Raw genomic sequence first — 12,767 nt, forward strand, 5'->3', positions numbered from 1 at the left:
TTAATCATTGTTTTTAAATTTTTTTTTTTCTTTTATAAACTGGTTAATAAGCCTAGTTGTAGTATAAACAGTGGTGAGCTATAGTTGGCTCACAAGAGCCCATTTTTTTTTTTTTTTTTTTTGAAAATGCATTGTTCCTGAATCCTGAATTAAATTATTGGGTATCCAGAGCTGCAACTACGGTGGGGCGACCAGAGTACCCCAGCCCCAGGTGCAGCATTTTAAGGACACACTCATCCAGTTATGTATTTTAAAATACTTCATTTTTGATTTAATTACAGTTGGACCTCTGTTTAATGAATTTCTTTATAATGAATTTTTTGAATTCCTCTTAGTAATTACATTTAAAATAGTTTCTGTAGAACGAAAGAAATTTCTATATAATGAACGGATAATGAGAGAACTTTGTATGCATTGTTCCCACCACTGGCCTTTAGGCAGTTAGAAAGTGTAAATTAAGGGTTAAAGGGATTACCGATCGACGATGTTAGTGGTGCCCATAAAACCTATGCAGCCACCTATCCCACATACCGAGAGGTTGTACTAGTCAGTATGCTTTCCATAGCCTGTCAGAAGATTAACCATAACATGTGTTATGGGTTCCCTTTACTCCAGCAAGTGGTCATCTATTTTTCCGAGAAGTGAGTGATTCCGACAGTTTGGACAGTATTTAAAGAACTAGTGACGTGGAGTGGGGGGGGGGATAACTAAGATATTAAATAAACTTTCCAAAGATGAAATGTTGGCAGATTTTGAAACTGTCAAGGCCTTCACTGAAGGACAGTTTCAAAAGTTTCTTCACCTCGGCAGCTGTCAATGTGAAGAAAATGTTCCAAAATATAATGACATATGGGAAATAATTAAAAAAAAAAAAAAACTGTATGCATTATATCACCAATCTCCAAAAAACTAGCGCGGTTTAAAGATGATTGCTAAAGAACTTGATGTGGAAATTATAAAGATCGATCATGTGTTCAGGCCACGATGGGCAGATTGTAACTTGCAGGTGACAATTGAGGTTTGGAGGAATTATCTCTCTTTGTGCAAGCATTCTGATTAATCATTCTGAATCAGAAGTTAAATATTCAGGTTTATTAAACTGACTTTTCAATCTGGAATTTCTTAACGATTTATCACTAACGATCAACATCCTGCAGGTGCGCCTTACCTTTCAGAAGCTTTACAAAGTTGGGGCATATCTATAGTAAAAGTAGATAAATGAATTATTCAAACTATCAGTGCTATTGCTAATTTGAAAAATTCTGAAGGAAATTATGAAGCTAAAATTGAGAGCATATTGAAGTCGAAAGAATTTGAGGGAATCAAAATCGAAAGTAAGAACACATTTTAAAAAATTACATTGTGACAACTTATTAAATTGCATTGTTTTATCCTTACAGGATCGGTTATTAATGTAACAGAGTAATTTTAAATTAAATAAAGAAAATAATGATATCATTGACAATGAGGAATTGAAAGAAATTTTAAACATATGCTAAACATGGAATATGGAAGAACTTTTGTTTCTGTGGCAAGAGGATGAAAAACGAATAAGAAATTTTCTAAGAAGAAAAGAATAAGAAGTTTTCATAATAAAATATGAAATAAAAATTAATGATTTACAGATTTTGTTGAAGACCGTTTATCTTTAAAATAGAGTGAAATTCTGTTTTCAGTTAAAAAATCTAGAAATATCCTTGAAACCACTGTGAATAGCAGTGCTGAAGCTGAGCAAGCTTCAAGCATAATGAATAATATTTTAAAAATAAAAGGAACATCTTTGACAATTAAACACGTTGCAGCAGCATTGAAGCTGAGCAAGCTTTCAGCATAATGAATAGTATTGTAAAAATAAAAAGAACATCTTTGAAACATGTTGCAGATATGATGACCGTAAATCGGAATGGATCAAATTGCTTCAATTTGATCCGGATCATTGCATCAAATGTTTCCTCCATAATCAGAAGATCAACTATCGAGTAAAGCAGATTGGCAACAAATATTAATAAAGAAATAAATTCTACAAGTCCATTTTTCTTGAATATTTGTGTAATAATTTTTTTCATGTAATCTGTGATTTTTGTGTACCTTTTCTAGAATAGTTTTTTTTATGTAATATTTCTTTTTATATTCTTGAATGTTTTGTGATAGTTTTTATGTTATTTTTTATTTGCAGTGTTAAAATTCTATCATGAAAAAAAAATGTATCCATTATATTTCCCTAGTTATAAAAAAAAGAAGAATAAAAAGTTGGCAAAACTGTGATCCTATTGTTAAAACATTCAGAGCTCACCACTGAGTATAAGGACATACAGTATGTCCTACTATTATCCATGAAACCTTGATTTAGCTATATGATGGTAAGGCCTGTTCACTAATGCTGATTTCCTGTTAAACTGAAAAGAAATGGATATGGTCACCAAAGCCATCAGAATTTCATGAAAAACTGCTCTTCTGTGAAATAAAATTTTTTTAAAATGTTATTATACCATATGTTACCACACTTATTGTTGTATGTAGAGCGGAGCAGCTTGAAAGTTTGTCATGCTGCATGGTGGCAACTCTCAAGTACTCTTTGGAGGTTTAGATGACATCCTACTGATGGTCTGACACATGGAGGGGGTAACAATGCAGAAAAGCCTACCTACGTGGCATTCTGTGTTGATGTGAATCTTGTAATGGGCTTATTCTTAAGGAAATTTACAAGCTTGAGTGTAGTTTTCTGATCTCCATAAGATCAGGCAGTATAGTAATTTCACTACCCTTCTAATTAGCATTGAGTTAAATTTATTTTTTGTTAAAATATTAATATTTTAAATGGTGATAAATACCAGCAGACTGATGGAGTCATATTTATAAGGTCCCATGTGAATGAAATGCTTGGTTTGGTGTTTGCTATCTGTTGTTTCCAAAGTCCATTAAAGAAAGTATTTAATGTATTTTTTTCTTTTCATGGGAAAAAAATTTTAAGCTAAGTTATTTTTAAGGTACAGTAAAATCTCGTTAATACAAACTCGTTTTATTAAAAGTACTCGTTTATATGAAGCACATACCATTCCCCTGCAAAAGGATAGGCTTTTCTATGTGAATATATTCGTTTATTACAAAATTCGGTTAATAAATATTACAAAGTTCTTTTTCGCCTGTGAGAAATAAATATTGTCATTTTGTACTTTTAATACAAATCTTGGCAGAGCTGTCCGATTATTGCCCCTATTATTACCTCTGGCCACCTGGCTCCCTACTTCCCGAAAGATGGCACTGACTTGTTAGAAATTAGTTTTGTTTAAACAAAAACAGTTCATGGTAGCTACAACATCAAGTGCACTCTCAAAAACATCTTTCTGTAGGATGAGTTGTTAAACTAACAAAAGAATAAATAGAGTTTTTCTAAGTTGTTTACATGCACTCCCTCGCTCTCCAGAGGAATAAGGTGAGTTGCAATCGTTACCCCAGTTCAAAGTCTTTTGCTACCGTACACAGCAATCTAATTTTTTTGTCATTTTATGTGAGCTAATGTCTTTTTTGGAACTTGTGTCTTTAAATTAATTTAAAATTTGTTTATAGTAAATCTTATCTAGCAGTGTTATGGTGACAAAATGTAAATGGACGGAATTAAACCTGGAAATTAAATTAAAAATTATACAAGAGACTGATAGGATGGAAAGAAGCAAAATGGACATTGCAAAGGAATACAACATCCCTTTACCTACTTTATTAACAATTCTGAAAAACCGAAAAAGACTTGAAGTGCATGATTCTGGAGCAGCAATGAAAAACAGGAAACGAATTTGTGGTGCAAAACATGAGGAGCTTGAAACAAAACTTTTCGAGCCGACCGGGCTAGCCGAGTGGGTAAAGTACCTGCCCGGCAACCCAAAGGTCGCGGGTTCGATTCCCGCCTCGGGCTTGGATCAAAGTACTGCAAAAACCTTGGGAGGTGCAATATGGCCACAGAAGCCGATGCGCCAACAACTACCAAATCAAAAAAAAAACTTTTCGAGTGGTACCAACAAATGCGTGCATGTAATTTGCCAATATCATGTCTGATTTTGCAAGAAAAGACAAATTATCTAGCTCAGCAACAATGAATTAGCGACTTCAAATGCAGCAGTGGCTGGCTCCAAAGATTTAAAGACAGGAATAGCTTGGCTTTGCGAAATGTTTGGGGTGAGGCTGGATTAGTCGACAAAGAAAAGGCTGCAGACTGGTTGTGTTCTGTATGGTCCATTCTTGAAAAATATGCGGCAAAGGATATTTTTAATCTTGTTGAGACAGATTTATTTTATAATTTTCTGTTCGAAGAGAGTCTTGTCATGGCGGAAAGTTTAGTAAAAAAGACTCACTGTTCTGTTATGCTACAATTCAGATGGCAGTACAAAACTACACCCACTTGTGATTGGTAAGTTTTTCAAGCCAAGATGTTTTAAAGCAGTTACTAAATTCCCTGTAATTATGAAGCCAATAGAAGTGCTTGGCTTACACTCAAAATTTTTCAGTCTTGGTTATCAAAAGTAGACAGAAGAATGGCTTCAGAAAAAAGGAACATTTTGATGATTCTAAATCATTGTACAGCGCATTCTGCTGAGACACTTAAGTTGACAAATATAGGACTGTTGTTTTTATCCTTAAAACTGTGGAGGTTTAGATGACATCCTACTGATGTCTGACACACTAAGCAGGCTGATGGAGGGGGTAGCAGTGCAGAAAATCCTGCCTACGTGGCATTCTGTGTTGATGTAAATCTTGTAATGGGCTTACCACCAGTTTAATGCAACCACTGGATCAAGGTATTATTTATAACCTCAAGAGAGCATACAGAGCCCACCTGATAAGGTACTTGATCTGCAACATAGGAGGGAACAATTTGCAGCCAAATTGGAATGTGTTGGATGCTATCCGTAATCTTGTTATTGCTTGGGACAATATTGCATCAAGTGTAATAATCAACTGCTTCAGAAAGAGTGGTTTTGGAGAGAATATCATTGAAAAACATGGTCCAACAGACGAATGTGATAGCAACATTGAGGAATGGAGGAATTTGAAGGAGCATATGAATTTTGTTGGCGAATTTGAAGAGTTTGTGAAGGTGGATGATGAAGTTGCTACCACTGCAATGCCAACACCAGAAGAGCTGCTAAGCACCAAACAAAACGATGATGTTTTTCTTATCAGCAAAAGTGAAGAAGTGCACAGACTGCCATCTAAAAAAGATGCCCAAAATGTATTGAACATAATAAAGAAAGTGTTGGCCTGCAGTAACATTGATAAAGAAACAACTATTGCATTTGATAATGTCTATGCTGTAGTTAAAAATGCATATAGGACAAAAACTGTGCAAACGACATTGGATTCTTTCTTTAAATTAGTTTAATTTATTAAAAAGTTAATGGTTTGTATGTCTCCTTTCATATTAAGATTGTAATTCCTTTTACTATTATACTAAAATATTGTATATATCAAAATTTTATACTGTACAATATTTTCGTTTTGCTTCTTTTTTTTTTTAGTTTATCTTACAAATAAAATAAAATCTTTAAACAATGTTATTCCTATTACTGTGTTGTTAGACAAGGCTTTCGTTTTTATTTTATTTTATTTATATTATTTTATTTTATTAATTTAAATTAATTTATATTTGTTATTATTTATTATTAGTCTTAGATATACAATATGTACCAAAAAAAAAAAAAAAAACGGTACGATTTTGACACTTTTGGCAGACCTCGTTATTACAAAACGTGAAAATTTAGGTCCCTTGAACTTTGTATTAACGAGATTCGACTGTATATGTTTAGCATAACTTTAAAAGTGCATTAAATCACATTTCATAAGTAATAGTCAGATTGCATCTATTACATATTTACATTGATTTTAAGATATTTTTTATCTGATTCCCATTTAATACCTTTATACATATGGCATTATACTTTTAAATTTCATGTTTCAGCATCTTTAAGAATACTTTCACCATTACCCCCAGTCACAGAAGGAAATGTAGGGTCCAAACTGACCCTCTTCTGTAATATTACTGGCCATCCTCACCCTCAGATCTACTGGTTAAAAGATGGACAGTCACTAACATCTGAGTTGAGCTGGGAAGTTCATGATAGAAAAGGATCGTTAGTGTCATCTTCCCTGCAACTCTTAGATGCTGGAAATTACACTTGCATAGCTAATAACCATTTTGATTTGCAGGAAGTTGGCACCCAACTTATTATTAAAAGTAAGTAAAATCTATGTTATTATTAAAAAATTACCATTTTACAATAAATGTTATAATGAATATACCGCAGGCCCTCCCAGTAACACAGGTCATGTATTACATGAAAGCGTTTGTTTAATGTGAATCTATAGTAAATTAAGAATTGTATATATTTCTACATTCAGTTAGCAAATTTGTGTAATGTGAATAGATTTACATTCCTTTTGTCATTGTCTCCAATTGAAACAAGAAACATGGAATCAAGTTTGAATTTTTTTTTACTGTGTACATGTAGAATCCAAGCATGTCCAAAGTATTTAGACTTTACACATATGTACAAAGTGCCTATTGTCTTCATCTTGTCCATCCAGTGATATGTAACAACTGAACTCTGACAAATCAAATTTCATGAAATTTTATATCTGGGTCTTTTAAGAGGATTTGTTTAGTGCCAACTTTCATCAGAATTGAACTAATAGAAATTCTGATTCCACAAATTCACCAGTGCCCAGTAAGTCATCCGAAACTACTATAAAAATCTATATTTGTTTTTGAGATGTTGAATGTTACTCAGGAAGAGGAGGTTGGATCAACATGAAAAACTTTACGCATATTCTTCTGGTAAGCTGCGAGGACCAATTATGATTCCACAAGTAGCCTTGGTCCCTTAAGGAGACTGGGAATTTTGGAATTTTTGTTCATTGTCCATGTTTCTACACAGGTAGAATGCATTTGTTAAAATTGTTAGACTTTTGATATCTTGAACTCCAACAATCTCCATAAGAGTAATACTTTAAAATTCTTGATAATGCAACTACTTTTGGAATTGCAGGATCTAATCACAATTTTGTGATTAGATCCTGCAAAACTTGGTCAATCCAGAATGATTCTGTGTTAAATCCCAGCAGAAGTGGACAGAGAGTATGTCAGTGGCACAGTCATTTCATCTCTTAAATTAGTTGTTTGCATATTGTCCATCTCACAAATCATAAATGGGTCCCAAAGAGTCTGAGACTCTGCTGGGGCCCCCCCCCCAACTTAAGTGCTTCTGTCTAAACATACATATTTGACCACCAGATCTGACTGCAAACACCTAATGGTGTAGGATGTTGACACTGCTACAGTGTGGGTTGATCCCGGAGTAGATCTCCTGGATGGTGCCTCGGTACACTAACAATTCTGACACCTAGCATGGTGTGGGATGAATTCAGGGCAACTCATCTGCCAGAGAAACCCCTGACTAAACAAAGAACTTCATTTCTAAAGGTATGAATTGCTGACACCATTAGATGTGGGATGCTGATGCTGCCACAGCGTGGGATAACTGCCTGGACATTCATTCTCCAAACTGAGTGCTGTCGCCTCAGCGGCACAGGATTACAGGGGAAGTCAGATTTGGAGGAACCCTGTATAAATAAAAACTAATCAAAGTCATCTATTTCAGGTTGCTGGGCTTCCCCCCCCCCCACAACTGACGTGTGAATAGCAAGTACCACTTGTTATCTGGGGTAGGAGTAATAGAGATCAGCTGCTTGAATCAGCCTGGGGTAAATCTTATAGTAGCCTCCAGGGCTATGGTGGCATCTGAGTAGGATGGATTGTCACCTTTGTGTGTTGTGTGTATCTGTGTTAGGCTACTTGTGCTTAAAATATTACTGTGCTTCTGTGAATATCCATGGGTTCTGAACCAAGTGCATCTAGCGACAGACAAAAGGCTAAAAGGACCAAGGAAGTGGTGATGATGACTCTGAACGAGAAAGTGCTGATGCTAGATGAATGTTGAGAAGGGCTCACATACGTGGCCATAGGCCTCATGTTTGGCATCAACAAAAGTACAATACGATACATGAGAAAACAAGAAACTGAGATCAGAGAGGTAGTGCAAACTGGTGGAGTTCTTACTGCTAAATACACAGCTTATGTATTTAGTGATGTTAAAAATGGAGAATGCACTTGCACTATTCATTTGGATCGAAGACCAGCACAAGAAAAACTTGCCTGTGAACATTGGTATGATTTCCACTAAGGCTCTCATTCTTTACTTTACAACAGATTTAAGCAGCAAACCCCCTGTACCAGCAGCACCGCGGAAACCACTTTCATTTCCAGCAAAGGCTGGTTCCGGAAATTCAAGAGGCATTATTCTCTCCATAATGTAAAGATTACGGGCAAGTCTGCTTCAGCTGATCACAAGGCTGCTAAGGCCTACTCTACGCAACTCAAGAAGCTCATCGAGGAGAAGAGATATAAATCTGAACAGGTTTTCAATGCTGATGAGACAGCATTATTCTGGAAGAAGGTGCCTCAGCTATAGCTCTCGAAGAGAAAAGTCCCCAGGATTCAAGTCGGCATGAAATGGGGTTATGCATGCTAGTTTGCAGCAATGCAGCAGGCCATATGACAAAGCCTGGCCTAATTTTCCGCACACAATACCCAAGAGTTCTTAGAGGGCATAACAAGAATATACTGACTGTATACTGGATGTGGAATGAAAAAGCCTGGATGGCAAAGGATCTCTTCCTGAACTGGTTCCACCACTACTCAATCCCTGAAGTCAAAGGAATACCTGGAGGAAAAGTGACTTCCATTTAAAGTTCTCCTTGTGCTGGACAATGCCCCAGGACACCCAAGTGATGCACAAGATTATGCAAATGAAGACGTAGAGGTGGTATTTTTATCCCCTAACACCCTCTCCCTTATCCAGCCTCTCTACCACAGAGTAATCAAGGCCTTTAAGGCCAACTATGTGAAGAATTTTATGAACCAAATCGTTGAGGCCATGAACAGCTATGACAACCTCAATGTTATTCAGTTTTGGAAGGACTTCACCACAGCTGACGGTCTCTTCCTAATAAAATGTGCCCGATAGACACCAAGGACAAGTCTGTAAATACCTGTTGGAAGAACTTGTGGCCCGGGTTGTGCATGACTTTAGTCCAAACAAACTACCAACCATTCCAGACAAAAAGTGCAAGAAAACCATTGCAGAAATAAAGGAGTTGGCCAGGAGAATAGGAGGTGTATAGGTTTCGAGGACTTAGAGGAGGAAGACAATTGATGGACAGGCAACAACAACAATAATGGATGATGAACTCGAGGAGCTTGTTTGTTCCAACTCTGAGGATAAGGTTGAGGAAGAACCACACCAAGAGAAGAAGTTCGACTTCAAAAACCTAGCACATGCAATGCGCAACACCAAACGCCTTGTGGACTTCTATGAGTATGACGACAACACGATTCATGCAATGAGGTTCAAGGAAAGCCTCGATGATATTTTAACACCATACACAACCATGTTCAACGAGTTCAAACAAAAGAAGCAGCTTCCAATCACAATGTTCCTGGAAGGAACAACTTCTACATTGAAGCCTAAAACTCCTCCTAAATACCCCCGAACTGAAAGTCTCGACATCAGCCAACCTTGCTTCTTCTCCAGCCTCTTGGATCCCTACTAACTGAGGAGTACTGAATCCTGTGGTGAATACCCTGGTGTATGACTTGTTCTTAACTATGTAATAAAATTCTTATACAGTATTTTCGAACCATGGGCCTAAAATGTTATTCATTGTTGTAAAATACGATTAAAACCTTTTAATTGTGTTTAAACATTTAAACATTCTTCATTTAATTGTAAATGGTTGCATAAATGTTTAGGCAAACATAGAAAACATCGGAGGCTATTTGGGCGAGAGTACAGATTTTTGTGGAATTTCAGGTTTTTACGGGATTGACAAGTAACCCCCTTGAATATAGAGACCCGATTGTACCATTAAAAAAAATACTCCACAAGAAAGATTCCAAGTTGGATGAATAAGGAAGTTGCCAGATTATTGAGCAGAAACAGACGACATGGAAACATTACAGAGCAATAAAAAGTACTGAAGCCTATAACACAGGGGTGTTGTCAAAAGTGGATGCCTGCGATGCGGTTTTTTTTTTTTTTTTTTTTTTTTTGCAGCCTATGCTGCCTCCATTGAAAATAATGACATTTCTACCACTTTCCTCTGCTCTCTACTGCTTTCTGTGATCATACAATTTCCAGAATTTTCCATTGCCTATTTAAATGATCGTTTTGTGCACTCACAGTTAGTTTTACTGCAGCTTTCATACTGTTCGAGTTGGTTACATCGTACTGCAAGTGAGCTAATATTTGTATTGCCATTTCTGTTTAATAAAGTCAGTAAGCAGTTTTGTGTTGACTCTTATATACATGTGATTCTGACGTGATGTCGCTTTCCAAGCCAACAAGAAAAAGAAAGTAGTAGTAGTAGTGGCATGTGATGCAAGAAAGCAAATGTATGAGCTTATGCAGCATCAGCCAAAAAAAAAAAAAAAAAAAATCACACCATTCCCTCCAAATGCTTGTCCAGTTCCTCCTTAAATTTATTTAACTTATCAACTTCCACAACGACAGATGGAAGTTTGTTCCAGCAATTAACCACCCGATGGCTAAAGGCAAATTTCCACACATCTATTCTACATCTGTCTTTTCTTAATTTGAATTAATGCCCCTTTAGGTTCATAATCTGAACAAGTGGAAGGATCCCATCAGAATTCAGCGTGCTCAACCCATTCAGGGCCTTATACACCTCAATCAGATCACCGCGCAGGTGCCTAGTCTCCAGCTCCTGCAATTTGCAGAATTGAAGTCTCTCTTGGTAAGGGGATCCCTTCATTCCCCCTCACCTGTACACACTCAAGCAAATCTACATCCTTCCTAAAATGAGGCCTCCAGACCTGTATGCAGTACTCAAGGCGTGGCCTGATCATTGCATTATATAGAGGGACAATAACCTCCTTTTCCGTGCTAGCAAAATTCCTATATATCATTGACAAAACCCCATGACCTGCCCTGGAAGCCTGTCTGCATTGCTCACAATTACTCCCAGGTCTTTTTCATTTTTTTACCACCTTAAGTGTAGTACAACACAGTTGGTACATTTCTCTGGGGGTTACTTCTACCCATATGCAGTACTTTGCATTTGTCAAGGTTAAACTTCAGTTGCCACTTTTTAGCCCATCTGCCCAAATTATCTAGATCCTGGTGCAGTAGCACACTGCCATTACTGTCATTAACAACTCTGCCAACCTTTGTATCATCTGCAAACTTCGACACTAAGCCTGATATACCTTCATCAATATCATTGATAAATATACAAAACAACAGTGGACCCAACACCGAACCCTGTGGGACTCCACTAATAACATTCGTCCATGAAGTGCAGCTTACTTACTTATTCTTATTTGGTTTTTAGGAGCATTAGCAACTAAGGCCATATTGCTCGGGGAATATGCGGTGGTCATTCCCTTGACCTTTCGCATCCTCCGTATTTGGTGGTGACGGGCTCCCACGAAGTGCAGCACCCATTGATTACCACCCTCTGTCTTTTCCCACTTAACCATCCTTTTATCCATTGTAGCAGCTTACCCTTAATACCATTCTGCTCCAATTTGTACAATAGTCTTCCATGTGCAACAGTGTCAAAAGCTTTCCTGAAATCCAAATATATGATATCAAAATTATTTTTTGCATCCAGTTCCTTTGTAACCACATCATAATATTCTATGAAATTTGTCAGACAAGACTTTCCCTTAACAAACCCATGCTGTGTCTGAATTATTGCTGCAGTCTTGTCTAGATGATCCTGCAATGCATCTTTAACCAGTGACTCCATTATTTTACCCGGAACAGAAGTTAAACTAACTGGTCTGTAATTACCTGTGTTACCCTTCGATCCCTCCTTTGCGAATTGGGGATTCATTTGGTACATCTCGAGTCCGTGGGGACCTCCCCTGAGTCCAAGGATGCTCTCATAATTATGGCTAAGGGTTTGCTTAGTTGCTTTGCTGCCTCCTTTAATATAACTGGATAGATCCCATCCACCGCAGGTGCCTTTCTTAGGTTTAACTTCAACAATTTCTCCTCCACTTTGCTCTCAGTTATTTCAAAATCATTAAGCACCCTCCTACAATTTGATAACCTTCTGCCATTTTCAAACCTTAATAACTCTTCATGTGTGAATGTAGATGCAAAATACTCATTCAGTTTGTTTGCTATCTGAGCAGGATCATCAATAGTCGAACCATCGATGTCAAGTGGACCAATCAGATTCATCCCCTTCCTTTTAGAGTTTATATAAGTAAAGAAATCTTTGCTGTTTTTCTTAGTATCCTTTGCCAAAGGTTTCTCTTAATCTGCCTTCACCTGCCTAACCTCCTTTGTGACCTGATTACAGACTAGCTTATATCTGCCATAGGCTTCAGAGTCGCTTGATAATTTATATGCATCCAATGCATTTTTCTTCTCTGTCACAAGTCTCATTAGTTCATTTGCTAACCATTTAGGCCTAAACCTTGAACAATATTTCTTAGTAGGTATGAAACGTTTAGTAGCTTCCACGATTAATTCCTTGAATGCTTCCCACTTAGAATTTACTGTTGGTAACATCATCAGTTGAACCCACTGTACAGAATTTAAAAACTGTCTGAGACCACTGTACTCACCTTTACGGAAGCAAAAACCCTTTCCTTTACCCCTGATGGTAATTATATCTTTAAGTAA

At 36.9% G+C, this 12,767-nt stretch overlaps 1 protein-coding gene across 2 annotated transcripts in view; it reads left to right on the plus strand.

The window, feature by feature from the left end:
- The window catches only part of LOC150085814 (neural cell adhesion molecule L1), a 263,360-nt gene that overhangs the window by 24,618 nt on the left and 225,975 nt on the right, over nt 1–12,767 (plus strand). For both annotated transcript variants that reach the window (XM_090373501.1, XM_090373502.1), the window contains exon 2: nt 5,951–6,226. In XM_090373501.1, the coding sequence (XP_090229627.1) occupies nt 5,951–6,226 (276 nt within the window). The remainder of the gene's footprint in view (nt 1–5,950; nt 6,227–12,767) is intronic.

Source organism: Mastigoproctus giganteus, chromosome 5 (genome assembly GCF_048544385.1).
Source record: "Mastigoproctus giganteus isolate SK-2022 chromosome 5, ASM4854438v1, whole genome shotgun sequence".
In the NCBI taxonomy this organism is placed as follows: domain Eukaryota; kingdom Metazoa; phylum Arthropoda; class Arachnida; order Uropygi; family Thelyphonidae; genus Mastigoproctus; species Mastigoproctus giganteus.